Source organism: Etheostoma cragini, chromosome 9 (genome assembly GCF_013103735.1).
Source record: "Etheostoma cragini isolate CJK2018 chromosome 9, CSU_Ecrag_1.0, whole genome shotgun sequence".
In the NCBI taxonomy this organism is placed as follows: domain Eukaryota; kingdom Metazoa; phylum Chordata; class Actinopteri; order Perciformes; family Percidae; genus Etheostoma; species Etheostoma cragini.
Window position 1 is genome coordinate 18,841,123 of NC_048415.1, and position 21,680 is coordinate 18,862,802.

Consider the following 21,680-nt stretch of genomic DNA (forward strand, 5'->3'; position numbering starts at 1 on the left):
AATCACAGTGTATAATTAAGGCAGATCAGTCCACGTACTGTATGTTTGTTGTAACAACAAATTGTCCCTGGCATAGACATTTCTAATTGAAGAACAAGGACACATAACCACACACATAACATTACCTAACACAGGACTGTTTTATCTAGACAATCAGTTTTATTTCATTGGCCACAGCACAGCCTATAGTCTTTCCTCTACTGTGGGACAGTTGGGTAATAAAAAGTATTCTGATGTTTGTATGAGAGTTTATATGCTTTAAATCTGCTAAGATTATTAGTGAGCACAAACAAGCCTATTTAGAACATTAAGGAAAGTGTGTGTGCAGTATGAGGGTTGTCCAAGAAGCCATTAAATGATGAAAATAAGAATTTCTGAATAGTGCACTTTATTATGTGGTGCTCTACGGCAGGCAGTTTTACCAAACTTAATTGTTTTTTGTGGCTAAATTGGTTAAGAAAATATACTCAACATAGCGTATTCAACTCTGTGCCTCTTTGTTTCTTTTTGTGATCATCGTCACTGCCCAACATGTAAGCCAAACCACCCAATATATGCCAAATTATAATTCAAACCTAACTCAAACATTAAATCCACATTATAGCATTTCCCAGTGTGTTCCAGAGCAATAAGTGATTGTAATATGACAATCATGACACACTACAGCTTAAACGTGTATAAAGACACGTAGTAAAGGTGTAAAGTCAATCCAGTTACAATTTTCTTGAACATAATTTAACAGTACAGCTACTGAAACATTATTGTATGGCATTTTTTTCTTTATTTTCCACTTCAGAAGCTCGGGGGAAACATAGAGAGGGAGATGACGTGAGACGAGGGTGTCCAGCTGGGCTCACGCCAAAAACGTTGCGGTAACATAAAACTCCATCTTTACCCGTGAAGCAACTAGGTTTCCCCACTTTACTACTATCAACAGCTCAGGCCAGGAACAGTTTTTCTCGATAGACGTGGAAAGACAGACTGTCAAGAGAGAGATAATACCAACAGTGTCTTGCTGTGAAGCTCCAGCTTGTGTGCGGGGACACAACGTTCTTCCCTCTAGTTCCTATCTGGAGCTTCAGGTCTGAGGAGAACAGAGGATTGTTTCTTCTCCTCACTACTCATTTCAAATATGCAATCCGAGGGAGACAGAGCAAACAGGAGTAGAGAAGAAGGATGTAGATGATTAAACATAATAGTGGTGATAAAAGAGGAGTGACACTGAATTGTGTAGCAACAGCAGCAGGACCCCAGCTCCTCCTTTAACCTCCAGTGTGGGCTCCAGTGTGACCAGGACATGTTGTTTTTTTGATTGTGTTGCATCTTTGTGAATGTGCATGCATTATGAAACATAAAGAAAGGTTACAGCGATGAACAGTTGGAGGACGTTCCGCAATTAGAAAAGTTATCTTAAGTTTCCTCTCTGGTTTTTCGCAAATACAGTGCACAGTACATAGTGGAAAAAAAACTGAAGAGATCATATGCTCCCTGATTTGTCTTTGTTTACCCATTGATCCAGGACAATTCACTCTATTCATATATTTGTTTGTCATCATTGTAGATAAGCTTGTATGTACATTTGATTACAAGCATAATACAAAGTTTTGTAGACTTATTTTAACTAATTTGTAATTTCAAAGCCAACTAAAATTATTTAGAGCCTATATTACCATTTTCATACAAGACTTGAATTGAGAAATACATAATTACACAAGGATAAGTCGTGAACAACCCAGCCAGTTGAAAAAATCATGCATGTTTCCAAATATCTGGACAGGTTTTGGCTGGTTTGAGGATGGTGGACCAAAGTTTCCAGCTCCAGGATAGTCTGCACTGATAATCTGACAGAAGTGGCAGCATGGTGAGAAAGACTCACACTGCTGTGAAAGAATGAAAGAATGCAGGGAGTTGGAGAAAGAGGGGGATGGTTGGGCAGTGAGAAAGTTGTCAACCATGTTAGGAAATTACCCAGAGGGCATTTAGCAGGTCGGTTAATCCACATTCCCACAGTAGCTTGACCATGAGTGCCCTGCTTTCTCCCTTTGTTTTGTTGCTGCTTCTCCTGTCCTGACAGAGCAGCAGTGAACTGTAAGGCAAGGCCAGACTGCTCTTGTTGTTCTCCAGAAAGGCTAATTAATAATCTGAACAGTGAAAGATCCAGGCTGACTGAGCTTTGCAATAGGACCCAGTAGTTGCTATGAGACAGGAAAATGTCAATGTTGTTACCTGTCACGGGTGTGTGAAGCTACAGTCAGCAGCAAGTTAGAAGCGTATTTCACAAACTGTCCCAACATTTTCACATAAAAGAAGAAACACATAAAATACATAAGAGTGCAGTAGAGAGGGACTGGGAATATATAAAAAGGGATAGATGGATGACATGCAACCAAGGCTACATAGTTCCTCATAGTAACGTTATCTAATGGCTGACTGGACTCTCCGTGAGTAAGAGGTTAAATTGAGAATCCAACAGCTTTTATCTTTTGCCAGCTTACAGTTGAGTTTTGCGCCCTGTTTCCAGGAGTTACTGTTATTAGTAAGCAGCTTCAAAGGAAATCATAGAGGATTTTATAACCAGTGAACTTTGTGTTTGTCTTAACGTGTTAGGCGCAATGCAGACAATTCTCTCTTAAGTTTGGGCCAGCCTATTATTACTTTGCTCCTCACACTGCTGGACGCCTGTTGCTCACTGCCCGCCGGCTGTGTTCATGTAGGGAAGTGCATTCCCAGGTGCTGTGCTGGATGTCGAGATGATGATTTGTGGATCTGTCAGAGAAGACTGAGCCATAAAGAGGATATCAGAGCGCTGACATCATCGGCCATAATGTCATGCTGTTTATTTACACATTAATCAAATAACCACTTATATTATAACTTTCATTGTACTTCATAATGACAATGCAGGGATGAGGATGGACGTTTGGTATGAATTTTATGCTTGTTAACTTTTAACAACCAACTATATCTATTATTTTACAACCGCTGGTACGCTGGTAGGAAGTCACTCTATAATTTAGGAATTTTCCACATTTGCCCAAATGTCTACCGGCTGAATGCCTCAGCGACAGTTGTGCTCCTGTCAGACACAGAAGTTTATGTAAATGTATTCTGTATCTACCATATCATGTCATTGGGGATTGATGTGAGATTATTAGATAGAATCCAGGTTCTCACAAAGAAGTTGATAGAAAGGATTTGCCCCCATGTAATATGACGTAACATGACATGAACAATATTTAGGTTATTTTGACAAGAACATTGTGTTACACAGCAATGAACAAACCATGACAAATCTGACTTGAATGCTGAGTAAAGGTCTTTTTGGCTGTATGGTTTTATGCTGCCTGCAGTGTTGTGCGTCACAGTGGCATGCTTGTCTTGCACAAAGTTCCAAATTATATTTTTTTGAAACCCTTTTTGTACCAGGATATGTCTTTTTGCATAAAAAATTTGGTTAATTTTGAAGAATAGACATGCTTTTTTTTTAAAGGGGCTATACTTGATGTTCAGCACATACAGCCCCTTTAAGTATCCTGACATGACTGGGTGCCATCAGCTAAAAGTTTAAGAGTTGCTAAACATAACTGGTCATAGCAAGTTCATTGTACAGAAAACACAATAATAGCGCATATTCACTTTAAATTGTTCAAAACCAACTGAATATGTTACTTCATGGAAAAAAGTGACGCACGTCCAGTAGCTATGGTGAGGCTGCTGTTATGTGTATCCCCAGGTACAATTATGCAGAATTGATGCTGTTTATGTTTTTTTCCACTGCCTGGCAGATTTTGTCCTGTAAATCCAGTGTTCTCTTATTTTGCTGAAAAGAAATCTTGGTGTCTAACTAACCCACTTTTGACTGGTAGTGATTTCTTTCTTTTTGGTTTTGCAGTTTTGAGCAAGCCAGCAGCAGTTGAGCTTGTTGCAGGTTTAAATATCCTCAATTACATGGATCATGTGATGTTCTATCCCGCTGTAATATTCTTTCCATGCAAGTCTTAGATTAAACTAAAGCAAATACATATCTGTCTGTCATTTGTCTACTCTAAACCTAAGTTGTTAACATTATTTACTAAGCAAATCTATTGTATCTTATTTTTATCCCTCTGAAAGATATTTTAACTGAAGAATGGAAAGAATCACACAGGCTTGAAAGGTTATCAGTTTTGCGATGTTGAATTATTGTCAGAGGAGTTCCCGCAATCCAGGTGTGTTACCTTGGGCGCCATTCCTAAATGGGAATGCAACATTGAAACACAAATAGTTCCTGGTTTTGTTACACTGTGAGCTGGCCATTTTTGGAGAGCAGTTTATCCAAGTGTACGGAATAAATTATCAAAATGGGATAGGCTTTGTGTGTAATCTGCTGCAGATATGGGCATTTGTGAATGATTAGCAGCATATGCCTTTGGTGTGCATCGTGTGCGTATTAGATCACAGTACTGGCACTCTGTGCTAAAAATTATTCTGGTGCTTGTATGTGTATGAAAATGCAAGCATGTATGTCCCTTTTCACATATGTATGTGTTTTGATGCTATTACGCACATAATGGGTGTGTTTCTGCTCTGCTTCCCTGGCTCAGCCCTTGTTTTCCATTCACTTTCCCAGTTACCTCACAAGGCTGAGAGTGAGCCAGAACCTCCATATGTTGAGTAAAAGGCCACAATCATCTCTGACCTCCCAATCACTATCACCTGAGGAGTCGTAATCAGCAGTCCCATCCAATCCGTGGGAAACTAAAAAGGTATTTTTTAAACATCTGCTCAGGTATTTGATTTAATATCCAGAAACACAGGATGATATTTCCCAGAGAAGCAGCTCCATATGACACAAACTTCCCTGGAGCAGAGGGAGATGAGTGTCTCTTCTATCTGTACTAGAGCACAATTTGCTTTGAAAAAACTGATGTTGTAGACAACTCATACGATATTACTAAGTGGAACAATTTCCATTTTCCAAACACGTTGACTGCTGAGCCTAGTCTTTGCCAGCTTATCACTGAGCCTTAACCAGCAAACTCTCTGTAACGCTGAAGAGGTGCAGCTGACGATGTTGTACCTGCCAACAGTCCAGACCCATCCTCTCTGCCCTGTAGAAAGAACTACTCATGGTAGTTAGAAGTACTCATGCGAAGGTTTTCTTTCTCTGTTCAATCAAGTTTCTGTAAACAAAGACAATTGGCTTTTCAATCCTTGAGCCTTTTTTTGAGTTCTCCCCCTCTATCTCTCCTGAAAATGGTTGTTCCTAGATTGTAAATTCTCGCTAGATGCCCAATGTGTTCTAGCACACTTCCAGCAGGATTATCAGAACTTGGCAGCACAGCACAGCAATAGAGTTGGCAAAACACTGAAACACAAGGGCATTCATTTCATCTGGAAAGGGAGAGGAGATAAGGAAAAGTAAAGAAAATGAAAGGTTTTCCTGTTTTTCCTTTGTTCCTCCATCAGCTCTACCAGTTGTTTCTTTTACCACTTATTGCCTCTTGTTATTTTTTTTACTCTCTCTCCGTCCTCTTTCACAACCAGAGCGAGTTCCAAATAATGAGTTGCTATGAATGCATGATTGATATTGTTTTGGATTTTTACGTAGTGTATATAGTTGCTTGTGTCCAAAAGAGAACTAAAACGTTAGTGACATAGCCTAGCTTGTCTTAGAACAAATATTCTCATCTGCCCAGCTAAAATCATGGAGTGTATGGAAATTTATTAGGAGAGGCTTGCTCTTATGATAATTGAGCTTCTATCCAGAGTATTTACAAAAGTGGTCCAGAACTGCAGGGAAAGATTTTACTAGATTGAAGACATACAAAGGTAGATCATCAGCATATAGTAACATACCCCAAGACACATTTCTTTCCAGCAACCAAATAGCTTTGGCCCAAGGAAAACTTTTTTTCTGGTGCCTTGGGGCAGAGGGAAGGGCATGCATGTATTAAGAGCACTCTTTCCTAATTTACCGCAGTGGTCATCTGCATTACTGCAAAAAAAGCACTTCCAACAAACCAACACTTAAAAGAGAATTCTGTAAAGCTGTTAACAGGACACCTGTGACTGCAAACAGGGTCAGATAATCATTTTAATTTACCTTTTTTAACAATGTAAATGTAATAGTCGTAAAACTTTCCAGGAGCTTTGAAAATTTACTTTTAGACGGAATCCTTAATGGCAAAATAAAGGCTGTTCAGGCAGCAAATACAACAAAACGTTTTCTGTTCCTCAAAATACACCTTAGGGGAGGGGGTTGACTCTGTTCCAATGGTCTGTTCAGATACCATTAGAGCATCTCTCGTTTCAGCCCAGGCTCCCAAAATTACATTCATCCAATGCAACTGTTCAGTAAAAAGTAATAACGTAGACGTCAGGGTGGTGAATTGCAATACAACATTGGAAGCCGGGCTTCTTATTCTGTGTCCTACTAACAGTCAACATAGACCTGCCTTATATCTAACCATTATGAATATTTTTTCTCCTACTCTCAAATATTAATACTGAATATTACACTTAAGTGCAAGCTGGCTGGCCTTGGCTACTCTTGTTGACCCTGAGAGTCATGAGGAATTTCCCTTTCCCCTCCATCTCTCTACCCATCACCCCCTCCTCTTTCTCCTTTGCCCTACTGAGCCCCCAAGAGGCCTGCAGCCACGTCAGCCTCCACAGGAGAGACTTTACTGCAAAGTCAACACAGACACACACACACATACACACACACACACACATGCGTGCACACGAACATGCACACACACACACACACACACACACACACATTGACACAGTTATTATGTTTTAAAGGCATCTACACTCTGGTCTATAAGAGGCATTCTTGCTTCTTAATTACATGCGGCACCCAGTCGTTATTGGAAACTATATTAGGTAGTTTATTTAATCAACAGTCACCTTACACTTACCTGCTGGATCCTTTCAGACCCATGTTTACCTAAATGGACCAGTCTTAGAGACAAGCCTCTGTGTTTAAAGGCCAGATGTCAGCCTTCTCCTTCGTGACACACTCCCTGTTATCTGACACCCTCCTGCAGTGGATAACCTAAAGACAGAGAGAGAAATGGAGTGGGTTGATAATTACGTTATGTGGTGGAAATGCCGATGTGACATGATTTCTGGGCTGCAATTTGACCAAACAAAATTGCTTTTAGCAAATATACAAATGTGTAGGAACAATAATATGGTTATTTCTTTTTTTTTAAATGATACAAGAAAGTGTGCTTAAACATATAACACAAACCAGCATCACAATTGGTTGAGTTTTCTTACTACAAACTACATATTTTGTCTTCCAATTTCCTCCATAATGTTGCTGATAATACTCGTAGATGCTGCAGCACTGGCTAGTGTAATATGTGGATGTTTTGAGAAAAGCAAGGACTACAGACGATAAGAGGGATTGTTGCTAGGCTAAATGACAGATGGTTTTGTGCACTGAGATTCAATAACGAGGCAAGAAAAAATGGATGTCTATGAAGTGATAGAAAGAGAGAGAGCAAGCGAGTGCTGGGGTGGGTAGGTAAGGTCTGGGGAAGCATGTTGTGTCCAGATGCTGATCATAAAGACAGAAAAGGGGAGAGGAAGCCCAAACTCTAAGCTGCAGGCGGCAAAATAATGAGGCCGCAATTTACTGTAAACTTCAAAACAGGAATGAGGAGATGTGGCACGAGGTAAGAAAGAGATATAGAGAGAGGAATGAAGTGATGAGAAGGGAGCCCATATTGTATCTTTGTGCAGAGATGCATACTATAGTTATTGTATATCCTCATTTCAATTTGGTTTTCCCAGACACCCAGGTAATGCTGCTAGCTTTACATAGATGTGGCTGTGTCTCCATATTTTCAGAGACATCAGCTTTGCGCAGCTGAAGAATTTGCCAGGAACTGCAAAGGCTCTAGCACTAAGCTCACAGTACAATACAGTTCAGCCTCTGTGGGTTATCTCGCCTGAAGGTAGAGGAAATTGAGGAGCACATAGTTGCCTCCTGAAGAAGGACAAACGTGTCTAAAATGAAATGAGATGGAGGAGAGGATGCCCCATGGAAATGATGGAAAGCACAAAATAAGGCACATCAGTGTAAGGCACACTGAAAGGCAAAGGTGACTTTATATGATGCTGTTTTCTTTGTCTGATTAAACTTGTAGCCGACACAATGAGAGGAACCCTAACACTAATGAAGGAATGTATCATCCTCAATAGATGTATTTTGGTCAAGAAGCATCATAACACAATTAGTGTAAAAGCTTACCTTTTATTGGCGAAATCTACTTCTTTATTGAAGTAATTGTAACCACATTTCTTTTTTAACCATAATGATTTTGTGAGGCAAAGAAAAAGCATTTTAATGAGATATGTGTAGAACAAAGCGAGTGAGATCATTTATAAGTTTGGAAGCTGTTTAATGAGCTCTTGAGATGATAATGAGAGGGATTCACCGAAAGTTTAATTCTGTATCGATAAGAACCTTTTGCACATTTTAAGTTTATATTTAGCAGTAAAATAAGGTGATGCAAACACAAAACCCCTTGCTGTCTCATATGTCCATAAACATACACATACCCCTTTATACTATAAACTGTATGTTCCCACATGCTGTACCATGCATTGTTCTTTACTTCCCAGGAGTCCCCTCCTGTTTAATCCCAGCCTGGAACCGAGACTGTCATAGGAAGATGGCGTGTAGGAACACATTTACTTCCCTCAGCGTTGCAGTGCACTGCAGTTTAGAGGTTCAAAAAGCACGTAAATGTGAGTGTAGATGTACTCATTACCAGCAAGTCAGGTGTTTCAAAGCCCTCTATAAAAAACATGCATGCACGACGTGCTTGCACACACACGATTCTGACTTTTTACACACATACCCTGAACCCTTTACATACACTCAAAAAGACACGTTTGAGATTTAAAACTACCACTTGGGCGACAGGTAAATCACCAGTCACACTGCTGTAAAAACAACATTCTCAGGACAAGAAAATGAACGTCCATATGTTTTGTCACACATTTGCAAGTGCAGGCACATACACACACACACACACTATTAAAATTATTGACCGCTGTGTCTCCTTCAGGCTCACGGCCCCTTTCCAGCTGGTGATTATGTCTGATGAGTTATTTTTCTGTCTGACTGGAGATTATTGAAATTCCACGCCTAAGAGGGCTCTGCCTCTTTCTGACTAATCTATGTGTACAAAGCAAGACTGTGCATGTTTATGTGTGATTTGTGCAAGTGTGTAGTTTGTGTAGTTATATAAGCATAGGTGTGCATGTTTGTGTGAAAACAGGTGTTTCTGTATTGCTATTTGTGCTTAATGTGGGTAAATGAAGAGTGTCAACACTGTTATCTTACTTAAAATACAAGTAGATTTTGCACAAGTGTGTGTGTGTGTGTGTGTGTGTCTGTGTGTTTTTTCCATCTCTGTCCAGCTAAATTGGGTTTCATTTTGGATAGAGTACAGCGAGGAATATTACAGCAGGCGGTGGAAAACTCCATTTCACTAAGTGTGTGTGTGTGTGTGTGTTTGTGCGTGTGTGTGTGTGTGTGTGTTTGTGTCTATGTGTGTGTTTGTGTGTGTTTAATGCCCACATTCAAGTACTTTGGCTGACTCTGCATGTTGTTGACCTTTCCACTTTAAATACCAATTTAAATGCAAAGACAGGTGGTGTTTATTTTCTGAACCTCGTATTGAAGTGATTGGGAACTGCACAGTGATACAGTTACAGTTTTTAATTTCCCTTGCACAAATGTATGTACACACACAAACACTCTCACCCACACAAACAGAAGTCACAGTGTCTTCTCTGAGTCACCTCTTGGAGCTGAAGTGGTAATCTCTGTGAAGATACAGCAACGCAAAGTGCAAACCACAGGAGTGACAAATATGCAGCTGCAACTGTGCTAACTGTTACACTGACACCATTAGCTTACAGGTATGAGTGTGTGTGTGGGTCTATATGTGTGTATGTACAGTATGTACAGGTGTTCTGGCTGTTTATGTGTCGAGTTGGTGACACATCTAAGTATTCAAATTCAGATTAAGGGAATTATTCCTTTAGGCTGGGTTAACTTTGATGGATATCTTCGTGGCAGTTCTGTTAGCATGTGCCTGCTACTACGTTCTTTGTCTTTGTTATTTTCTACCCAGAGTGCCTCAGAGTAACGTTTGTCTGCACCGTGGCTTCTCGGACTTTGGCTGTGCTCATTAGGCAGTAAGGAAGCTTTGCAACGCTGAGGCCGCCTGTTCCTGTCTGTAACATCAGACATGAATTGGATAAATCTAGAATCTCAGACGTCTTCTTCCAAAACACGCTGTCTGAATGTCACTGCTCAGAGTGTAACATCCTGTTCCTTGTTACCTTACGTTAACGACAGTTTGACTCAACTTTACATCCTCATATATTTCTAGTGGATGTTATGCCTGGAAACAGATGTTTGTTTCTGCGCAGGGACAGCTGTTTACATCTCAAGTGTTTAGCAGATGCGTTTAAATAAGCAGCGTCATAGTTTCAAGAGTTCATGTGATTGACATGCTGTGTTGTCTGGGTTGGTGTTTCAGGGCAGCAACAGACCATAATGTGGACAACACCACTGCCATGTTGAGAGAATGGCTGAAGAGAGCCCAGGGTGTTTACCACTACGTGGAGTGGAGACCCATGGAGGAGCCGAGGTGAGTCACGGTTCCCACGGGAATCATTTATTAACATAGAATCAAAGTAACTGCGCTCTATGCTTAGCTTGTTCTGTTTTTCTCACATAATAAGTTAAATAGTGATGACCAAATGACTAGATTTTACCTCTGTATCAGGTCCTACACAGATGAGTGGGGTCCGAAGCACTGGCCTCCGTCCAGGTTCAACCATGTGATGAAGCTGAGGCAGGCGGCGCTGAAGGCTGCCAGGGAACGATGGGCTGACTACATACTGGTAAGACTTAAGATACTGTTTGAGTATTGTATAAGCTGCTGCTGGTTTGAAGCATGAAGCATGAAGGAAACATCTGATGCTGGTCAGTGATGTCAGTGCTCTGTCTGAACAATTGCCAGGCTTCAAGTAGGTTTAGAGCTGGGAACATAAAATTATTTTTCACATTTGTAATTGAAGGCTATTGATTGTCTTTGTGATGTCTTGATGTGGCTTTGACTGTTTACATCAAGTGCAGCTTGATGTACACTTTAAACATGTATTTTTAATACTGATATTTGTGTAAAGAATTTTCTAATACTGACTAAGCAAGACTGTGTTTGTTGAAAGTGACAGATCACCTAAAAATCAAAAATACATATTTTTACGCTTACCTGTAATGCTTTTAATCAATCTAGATTGTTTTGGTGAGAGTTGCCCGGTGTTGGAGATATTGGCCAGAGAGATTCTCTTGAACACAATGGAACTAGATGGCACTCGTCTTGTGGTGCTCAGGGCGTCAAAAGAAGACTCAACAACATTGAATCTTTCCAGAAATCATGACCCTGTTACTCTATAAAATCTACATTCTTAATTGTGAACAGTTTAGTCTAGAAACAATTTTCTTTCCTCCGCACCACACATGCTAATCATATCATGCCCAGAAAGAAGCTTCCTGATGGACGAGAGGCTCAAGACAGCGTGAGATGTGAACATTAATGGCGTCCTTCTCGGCTGAGCTCGGGTGAGCTAACAGTATTGATTTGCTATAAAGTAATCTCCCCAGCAACTCACACTACAACAATATAGATAGATGAATAGCACTACAGGTAAGATGGAAAAGTTGTATTTTTGATGTTGGGTTGAACTGTTCCTTTAAATAAATGTATCATGTGTTCTTTTAATTAGATACAAGGCACACTTTTTTGAAAGATTCACCACAAGGCTCTCTGATTTATTTTCAGAATGCATATGAGTGACTTGTACACTCAGACCATCTTCCCTCTTTAGTTTGTAGACAGTGACAACCTGTTGACCAACCCCCGTGTGCTAAACCTGCTGATGGCTGAAAACTTGACTGTGGTTGCTCCCATGTTAGAGTCTCGCTCTCTCTACTCCAACTTCTGGTGTGGCATCACCCCACAGGTACAATATAGACCTAAATTCATTCATCTGTCCATCAACTCAGCTTGATTTATTCCCTGAAAACCTCATTCTTCATCCCCCTCCTCTCTCTCAGGGTTACTACAAGCGAACCCCAGACTACCAGCCGATCAGGGAGTGGAAGCGGCTTGGCTGTTTCGCTGTTCCCATGGTGCACAGCACCTTCTTATTGGACCTGCGTCGTGAATCCAGCAGGGACCTGGCCTTCTACCCTCCTCACCCTGACTACAGCTGGGCATTTGATGACATCATGGTGTTTGCTTTTTCGGCACGTCAAGCAGGTCCGTCTGAAAAACTTAACTCACAGCAAACTGACACATTTGTAGTACGGCTGCGAATGCCACATGGCAGCTACACTGAGATGAGCTGAGGACTGCCAGTGAATTCCTTAATACATGAGTACTCTTTTTCAAACGTGTCTTTGTTCTGCAGGTGTGCACTGCTGAGAGCTTTTTTGGTTTGATGCAAATGTGTAACGTTACGGCAGATGAGCAAAAGCAGAAAAAAATGAATCCATGTGCTTGTCTTGACTTTGTGTGTGTGTGTGTGTGTGTGTGTGTGTGTTTTGCACACTAAAAGTACAAAATTATTAGTTGCTAGCTGTAGGCCCTCTGACGTCTAAGCCATTTTCCCCTATATTTGGTTCACCTGGTCACCTTGTGTAGTAACTGTTCATAGACCCGTCAGTCAGCGCCATCTTGGCCCTTGGCCCCTTCTGAATACTAGTGTCCACAGAGGACAACATCATGTATTTCATCTCTCTCAAAGCATCAAATGCGTTATTTCCTATTTATTCTAAGAAAAATATGAGATGGCTAAAAGATCACACTGTCCATCACATTATTGTAACAATAACACTTAAAGGAACATCAAACAGTTAATTCCCTGTGGGAGGATTTATTAGTTTCTGTGAAGCATGTTGGCTTTAGTGTGACACTTGGGGATGAGGTTTGAGGACCCGGCGTGCATGTTAATTAGAAACGTTTGGTTCAAAAGGTTTTATTTATAGAACCATGGTCACATGTGTGTGTCTTCCAGGGGTGCAGATGTATGTGTGTAACAGAGAACACTACGGTCTCCTGCCGGTCCCTCTCAAAGCACAGCAGAGTGTGGAAGATGAAAGCGAGAGTTTCATACACACCATTACGGAGGCTTTGAGTGAGTACACACACACACACACACACACACACACATACACACACACACACACACACACGTTCCAGCAGACTTTATCTGTAACTCCTTGATTACTTGTTTCTTCTCCTTTTTGACCTCCGTGAACCTTCATGATTACATATTGCCAACCCACTTTGTTAAATTGAATCCCCCTCCGCCCTATCTGTCTCTTCCCTTTTCCTGTTTATTCAACCAGCGCCTCCCGCTCACTTTCTCACACTTTTGACCTCCCTCACTGCTCAGACTTGAACTAAATCAAATTAAATAAACTGCCACGATCCGGAGAAAATTCATTTATTTACTGATCCTGTTTTTGCTGTCTTAACCATTCTCCTCTCTCCTCTCTCTGTCAACAGTTGACCACGACATTGAGCCTTCTGAGCACCTGTACTCTTCGCCATCGCCACAGGACACCATGGGCTTCGATAAAGTAAGTTATGAGTGTGTTAGCTCTGCCTGGAGGAACAGGAGCTCTTCAACTTCTGTCTGTCTTGATATTTACTGTTGATCAGCAACTCTCACTTCCTGTTTTCGTAGCAGTGTCACCAAGTTCTTCTTCCTTGTCTTTTGCCTTCACCTCATACCTCTCTGACCCTAACTTCTGTTTTATCTGTCTTCTGTTTCTTGCATTATGCATCTCCTATTCCACAAAGAGAAACTGTGACAAAAAACACAATAGGAAAAAAACATTTGGAATATACTTACAAAATGGGGTTTTAGATTACATTAAAATGTTCCCTCTTTAATGAACATGTCTCCATTATTTCTGTTTAACTGTTTAGATTTTCCTGATCAACCTGAAGCGTCGGCTTGACAGAAGAACCAGGATGTTGAAAACAATGTCTTCGCTGGGCCTGCATGCCACGCTGACAGACGCAGTGGACGGCAAGTAGGTCCCAAACACACAGCCCTGCATGAAGACAATAAACTGACCTGAAGGCTGATTTAATTAGCACAGGCCGTAGGGACTTGTTGTGGGAACCAGAGGATCGGTGGTTCAAGTCCAAGTACAGACCTAAGTACAGAGTGTGGATTAGCAGCTGGAGAGATGCCATTTCATCTCCTGGGTGCTGCCTGGTGCTCTTGAGCAAGGCACTCCAATGGCAGCCCACACACTCTGACATCTATCCATTTTTGCAATAGAGTAGACCCTGAGCATGTGTGTGTGAGTATTTCAGGCTTATGTACAGTTTGAAGTGATTTCTAACAAAACAGAGTGTAATTTCCCCACTGGGGATAAATAAACAGTATAAATTAATAATAATCCTGCCGAAAACCTTCTCTGTGATAAAATGTATGATTAATTATTCTGCACAACGTTAGAAGTAAGTTTATCTGATGCACTTTTATCGTGGTCCCTGAACTTTCTGTCCTCGGTGCTTGCTTTAGTCCACCGTTGAGAATGCCTTAATCCTTCTTCCAGCTTTTGTTTTCCTGACAAAGCTCGTTGCAACTTGCGGAATTTGACTTTGTTGTGTTGTGCAGTGAAGCTGTTTTCACGGATGACAGACTCAACTGCATGATGACAAATATAGTTATAAGAAATACCTTTCTTTTCCCTTCTCCATCTCTCTCAGGGCTCTCAATTCGTCCCAGCTGCAGGCGCTTGGAATAGAGATGATGCCGGGCTACAAGGACCCGTACTCTGGTCGAGTCCTGACCCGAGGGGAGATCGGTTGCTTCCTCAGCCATCACTCCATATGGACACAGGTGAGAGTAGGGCAGAGTATGCACTAGTATGGAGAAGAAGTCTTGTGTAGTTAAATAGAGTCTGTCTGTCTGTCCACCTTTAATTTGCATTGGTTGTTATGATTGTGCAATGCATATTATAGATAAGATAAGTACAACACATCATTACCAGGAATTATGTATAAGAAAGGGACAATCTGGACAGCTGGCAAAACCTCCGCTGTTATTCTTTCATTTTAATTGCGTGCGTGTGTTTGTGTTTTTTTTCTCTGACCATCAGGTGGTGGAGCATGGCCTCCAGAAGGTTCTTGTTTTAGAGGATGACGTGAGGTTTGAGCCCAGGTTCAAAAGGCGAATCCAGGCCATAATGGATGACACAGAGAAAACCCAGCTGGACTGGGACCTCATGTGAGAATCCCAACCATTACACACTCCCTTTTTTTGGATTTCATAAATGCATGTTGAAACTAAAGGTTTGCTCCCATTTGCCTCATCAACACACTCTTTCTGTCTGTGCTCCAGCTATGTGGGGCGTAAGCGGATGCAGGTGCAGCAGCCAGAGCAGTCTGTGGACGGTGTGAACAACCTGGTCAAGGCCGACTACTCCTACTGGACACTCGGCTATGCGCTGTCCCAGCAAGGCGCCAGGAAGTTACTGGCTGCCGACCCCTTCAAAAAGATGCTGCCCGTCGACGAATATCTGCCCATTATGTTCAACAAACACCCAAAGTTAGCTTTAATTCAGTTTTCTTTGATTTTAAATGACCGTGATGCATAAATGCAAAGCACTTAACGTAGCAGGAATAACATGTAATACAAAGGCATGGAGCTTTATTTGCTTTGTCATGCAGAAAACCACAAAGCTACAAAAAAAAGTAATACTGTATGATGTTCACAAACACAAACAGAAGTACTATTTTCGACTGTCTGGTTTTTGAACAGACAGGTCAGTTTCTACTGAGGAGGACCACAAATAGATGATCGCATGTGCATTCTATATCAGGTAATCCACATTAAAAATAAACACGAAAATGCAAAAGTAAAAGCTGTAGTTAAAGAACACAGGCAGGCCGGCATTGATCCATGCACAAAAACAGACACGAGGGCAATACTAAGCCAGTGTCCAAAAACTAAAGGACCTACTCCACAGTAATTATCCATACATAGAAACAAACATACATGATCGTTGGCAACATTTTAGATGGGATAGTGTGTAGTTTTCTAGTTTGTTCTTGTGTGGTAGACCACAACGTCTGTCCAGTTCAACTCCAAACTATACGTCTTTTTTTATCTTTTTTTCGTCTTTCCCCCTGATTTTGTCCCTTTTTCTTTCCATCACCACCCTCTTCTTCTTTATTTTCTTCAGTGCTCCCTCACACACAGGGCAAGGATTGTTCTTGGGGTTCAGTGGGTGCGCGGCTTTGCGCTGGACACACAATGCCCGCTTTCTCTTTCTTTTCTCCTTGGGGATTCCTGTCGTTCCGTGTTCCCCTCTACCTCCACCTCCTCCTCCTCTCTCCTTCCCATGTTCTTCATCTTTTCATCCTTTAAGTCCGCCCTCTGTCTTTTCTGGCCCTCCTCTCATTCTTCATTTCTTTTTTACTTCTTTTAACATCCCCCCCCCCCCCCCCCCCCCCCCCCAACAGACTTTTACTTTTTTGCACACCTACTTCTTCTCTGTGTCACCCACTTCTCCTCCCCCGTCCTTCTCTCTCTTTGAGGAATGTGGGCCCGCACGGCTCTTCCTGCTGGTTGGAGAAGGGGACAGGAATCCCATTGATAGAGGCCTGGGCGTGGGGGTGGGGCAGAGATGGACACTGTGTGAATGTCTGCGTGTGTAATTATATAAATACATGGAGATGTGTATCCAGTGTGCAGTGTATAGATTACTAGGTAAACACACTGTGTGTGTATTCAACAGTGAGAGAATGTGAGTTTTTTTTAAAGTGAAAGAAATGGGAAATATGGACAAGAAGGTAAAATGAGTTGTACGTTACATAAATAAATTTCAAAGGATAATGTGTTGTTTAAATTGTGGCTACTATGTTACATGTGTTGCTTTTAGGGAGAGGAAGGCCGTATGGTGGTGAGACTCTGCTGTCTTACTTAAACGTCCCTTGACATGGTGCTCTTTGGATGCTTTTATATAGCCCTTAGTGGTCCCCTAATACTGGATCTGAAGTCTCTTTTCCAAAAATTTAGGCGTAGTGCAGAATTACAGCCATTAGAGCCAGTCCCTCAATGAGCTTTCCTTAGAATGTGCCATTTCTGAGTCTGTAGCTTTTGTGGAGGAGAGAAGGGGGGGGGGGGGCAAGGTGGAGGCTGGGGGTGTGGCCTTGACCAACTGCCACTTAGCACATTTGAAAGCCATGGTCTCTCTCTCACGGGCGGGCCAAATTCTCTGGGCGGGCAAAGCAGAGAAAGGGGAGGGACCCTTGCCCCTTATGACCTCATAAGGAGCAAGATTCCAGAACAGCCTATCTGAGCTTTCATTTTCTCAAAGGCAGAGCAGGATACCCAGGGCTCGGTTTACACCTATCGCCATTTCTAGCCACTGGGGGACCATAGGCAGGCTGGGGTAACTCATATTAATGTAAAAAACTCATACAATTAATTTTTCATGCCATGTGACCTTTAACACATTGCTATTCTTCGTTTTTCTTTATAACATAATAAGTGTATTATACTCAATGCACATAAACAGAAGAGAAACACATGACAGGGAAACCAGTGGAAAAGGCCTGATTGTGTGGAAAAGGTGTGAGTGTTTGTTTGTTTGTTTCTAGTCCAATGAAGGCGTAGGGTTTCAGTATCTTAATGGAGCGCCGACAGGCTTTAAACAGCCGATTGGACAGCGGGGAGTTGACCTGTGAGGTGACCTCTGTCTGCACGAGCCGACGTGTCACACCCAAACAGCCCCCATTCCTCCCTCTGGCCTTCTTGCAGGCTGATGATGACAGGCTGATAGTAGAGTTCTGTGCTGTTTGTAATTTGAGACGTTATCCACATGAGGATGGGATTTTGATCTGCTGGGATGAAAGTTTTTTCCGATATTCTTTATTATACCAGATGTCTGTAGTAGACAGTGATATACTCACATGCTACTTTGACGTGTTTTGATGTACAGTATGTTGTTGTATGTATTCTTCTTCTATTCTATTTAGGGCTTCAACTATTGTTTTTATTACGATAAATAAGCAAAGGATACTCTCGTTTGGTCTATAAAACAGTAAAAAAAGAGTGAAAATGATCATTAAAATCTCCAAAACTCAATGTAGTGTCTACAAATTGCTCAACTTGTCTGACCAACGGTCCAAAGCCCAGAGATCTTTAGTTTAATATCATATATGTCAAAGAAAAGCATTACATCCTATTTTACCTGAAAATGATTGCAATGTCTGGTTGAAAATGACAAATTGCAGAATAGCTGCCTAGGAACTTTACATTGGGTGAGTTAATGACTTTCAGCTCTAATTCTACTACTGTAGAAACAGCTGGTTGATTAGTTCCTAAGTCAGTTGACAGACTTGAAAAGTATTTTTGATAATCAGGCACTGTCAAGCAATCTTTGCAGCCAGGTGACATCAGTCATTCACATTTCATAGCAGCTGACTAACATACATACACAACATAATGTTATACAGGTGTACAGTACCATCGAAAACTTCACCAGTCCTTATGTGCTACATTTTAAGTGTTTGCTGATTCAAATTAATTTGACTGTCCATGTATGAGAGAGGGATTTGTTCTCTGAGAATCCTCATTGCTGCTTGTAGTTTGGGAAAGCCCCTTTAAAGAGCAGAGCCTTTTCCACCAAATCTAACCATTTTCTATGGATGGACAATTCCTTGACATACAGTAAGATTGTCATTTATCAAGCAAAATTGCCTTATTCACTGTTTCCAGTTTTCCAAATTTGAGGATTTGATCCTTCTCTGTTATTTAATTAACTTAATACCTTCGGGTTTTGCTCCTTATTGGACAGCGTAGACATCCTCTTGGACTTTGGGAAATTGTTATAGTCGTTTTTCTAACATTTTATGGCGGAAATGAAATAATCAAGAGGTTCTTTGATATTGACAATAACCAATACATGCTCTCATAATCAACATCAAATTTCTTCCAGTGCCCAACACAGCTCTTCTTTGTCTCTCTTTCCATCTCCCCCATCTGTCCCCTATCCTCCTCAGCACGGAGTTCATGTCACATTTTGAGCCGCGGGACCTGAAGGCCTTCTCCGTGGAGCCGCTGCTTATCTATCCCACCCACTATACCGGAGAGCCGGGCTACATCAGCGACACGGAGACCTCCACCATCTGGGACGATGAGGCCGTGGCAACAGACTGGGACCGGCAGCGCGCCCGCAAGACAGCCCAACAGGACAGCATTCGCCCCGTGGCGCAGAACAGCGTCACTGGAGATTCGCCGCCTCCTGCAGCTCGAGCCTCACGGGACGAACTCTGATACAGAGACCTGAGACTCTGAGAGAAAGACTTGTGTTTACTATGCCATGTACACACAGTGAAAGTCATGTGTGCACACACTTGAAAAGACATTTGAACTAAATGCTTACATACTGTTCATTCACTCACTGACACACACACAAACAAACAAACAAAAACACGCACACGCACGCACACACACACACACACACACACACACACACACACACACACACACACACACACACATACTGGTGTCCAAGTGGATGAAAGCAGAGTTAGGATGTCATTCTACTCTGCTGCCTGATGAAGAGGGACACTACAGGAGAGGAAGAAGAGGAGAATCTAGGACAAGGGCCTAGGCCTTTGACAAAAGCTTTATTTATTCCCAATGTGCCTCCTCTGGGCATGTGGAGCCAGTTATTTCCCGAGAAAACTTAAGTAACACATGGAAGACAGCTAACATCATTTGCAGGACGTAAAAGAAAAAAAAGATTCACACAAATCAATTTCTTATGTTTTTTTTCTAAGATTGTTATTTAAAAAGAACAGATGTGATGTTTTTTTTAAATGGGCAGCAAAAGAATAAATCCTAAATTTGTCTGAAAACAACTCCAAAGTGTGCATGTGAAACTGAATGCTTACAGAACTGATCATGTGTGGGAGGAGGGAGGCTGACTTACTGTACCCAAGAGTGTCACTGCCTTAGATGATGTCACTCACTCACTTACTCACACACACACACACACACACACACACACACCCAAACAAACACACACAGAGTACAGCCCTTCTTTACCAAGCAGCAGGGCAGTAATGGATGTTATTAGGCTCAGTGTTTGTCATTACAGACATCTCACTTGTACAGCAGGCTGGTCCGGCTGCTAGTTAGCATTTCAGACATCAGTCAGACATTACACGTTGCCTGCAGGATGTATACTAGTATAAATTCAGACCCCTGCTTTGAATATATTTTAGAGAAACTGGATTATTGAATTATTCATGTCCTCAACACAGGCTGTTCTTCGTTCAGTTGTGGTGCGGGGCTGAACCAATAAAACAACTTCCCTGTTTCTGTGTCATTACTCACTCTGCAGCATAAACCGACACACATGTTAACCTTATCTTCTTACAGTGGTTTGGATTATGATTGGTTTATTGGCATTGCAGAGAGTTTGCAGATGGAAGCAAATGAAAAAAAAAAAGATTTCAAACCCATGACAGAAAAACAAACAAAAAACACACTGCTGTTTTTATGTTTGTGGGGCCGTAATAGAGCTTTCATTAAGTATTGTATATTATTGTTTATTTGGTTGAATAGCAAGCTTGACTTTTCTGCAACTGTTCACACGACCTGACATCCCCTGCAATGGAAGACAGACTTTTTCTGCAAGCTCCTGAAAATAAGCATCGGGGCACAATACATTTCACGAGATGGTGGTAAAGCATGAAAGGAGTTGCAACCTCCCAATAAATTTGAGGTCGGAACGTTGATCACACAGAGGAAACTCAGTGGGTGTGTTGGCTCCTACTGTTCACTGGCTGTGAAATTTGGCTCACTGTTTTATAGTTCCTGTCTGAAGTGGGATCTAATGGAGAGGGGGGAGCTGGGTTAGGGTGGTGGTGGTGAAGGTGGAGGTGGGGGTTACAGGTGATGATGTGGAAGTGGATGAGAGAAAGAAATGGAGGAAGGTTGAAGAGGACTATCAAGCACAAAGATCTATTTAAGTATTAATGTCCTGCTCGTGGTTTGAGATGTGAGACAGAACCTGTTAGACCAGAACAAACGTCACACTATTGCTAACCCTGCTTTGTGCAACGCTGACCAGACCTCACCTACAGTAACATAACTGTTAAGCAGTTAGAAGGTTTTCATTTGCAGTCTTTTTCTCTCAGCCAAATTCCCTTTGCAGTGGGATGCTGTGATGCCAAAAGAGAGGGATTACGCTGCCCTCTGCTGCTCATGAGTGTAATGAAAACTGGATTGTACACCTTTTGCTTTACAAGACAATACACATCATATATTACATGATTCCACGTATTACAGTAAGATTCACTGTTATACAATGCCATAGATAATTTATCATATTTACATTAGACACACACACGCTATAGTACACCTATTTTCATTTCAAAACATTAGAAGTCACATCTTTGCCTCCTTCTCTTCTTCCTTTTTCGGCTGTCTGTGTTTTATGGAGGGATCCTGCACTCAGGTAAGAGAAATCTTGCCCTATCTAATATCTGATTGCGCTATCCTATCATTGGACTTTACTGTAATGTGCCATAAAATCATATAATATATTATAG

The 21,680-nt window shown here is 41.5% G+C and overlaps 2 protein-coding genes across 3 annotated transcripts in view; both read left to right on the plus strand.

The window, feature by feature from the left end:
* The window catches only part of zgc:92140 (uncharacterized protein LOC447854 homolog), a 44,911-nt gene extending 35,505 nt beyond the window's left edge, over nt 1-9,406 (plus strand). The window contains exons 7-8 of the mRNA XM_034880472.1: nt 3,193-3,205; nt 9,377-9,406. The gene's annotated coding sequence lies outside the window, so the exon portion shown is untranslated. The remainder of the gene's footprint in view (nt 1-3,192; nt 3,206-9,376) is intronic.
* Nucleotides 1-20,443, plus strand: part of colgalt2 (collagen beta(1-O)galactosyltransferase 2) — a 21,825-nt gene extending 1,382 nt beyond the window's left edge. Inside the window, exons 2-13 of one of the 2 annotated variants that reach the window (XM_034880470.1) lie at nt 797-897; nt 10,557-10,667; nt 10,806-10,923; nt 11,911-12,045; nt 12,140-12,344; nt 13,102-13,221; nt 13,596-13,669; nt 14,022-14,128; nt 14,817-14,949; nt 15,209-15,336; nt 15,451-15,657; nt 19,119-20,443. In XM_034880470.1, the coding sequence (XP_034736361.1) occupies nt 10,594-10,667; nt 10,806-10,923; nt 11,911-12,045; nt 12,140-12,344; nt 13,102-13,221; nt 13,596-13,669; nt 14,022-14,128; nt 14,817-14,949; nt 15,209-15,336; nt 15,451-15,657; nt 19,119-19,392 (1,575 nt within the window). In that variant the 5' untranslated portion in view covers nt 797-897; nt 10,557-10,593 and the 3' untranslated portion in view covers nt 19,393-20,443. The remainder of the gene's footprint in view (nt 1-796; nt 898-10,556; nt 10,668-10,805; nt 10,924-11,910; nt 12,046-12,139; nt 12,345-13,101; nt 13,222-13,595; nt 13,670-14,021; nt 14,129-14,816; nt 14,950-15,208; nt 15,337-15,450; nt 15,658-19,118) is intronic. The other variant, XM_034880469.1, reaches the window with a different exon arrangement.
* Nucleotides 20,444-21,680: the final 1,237 nt, after the last annotated feature.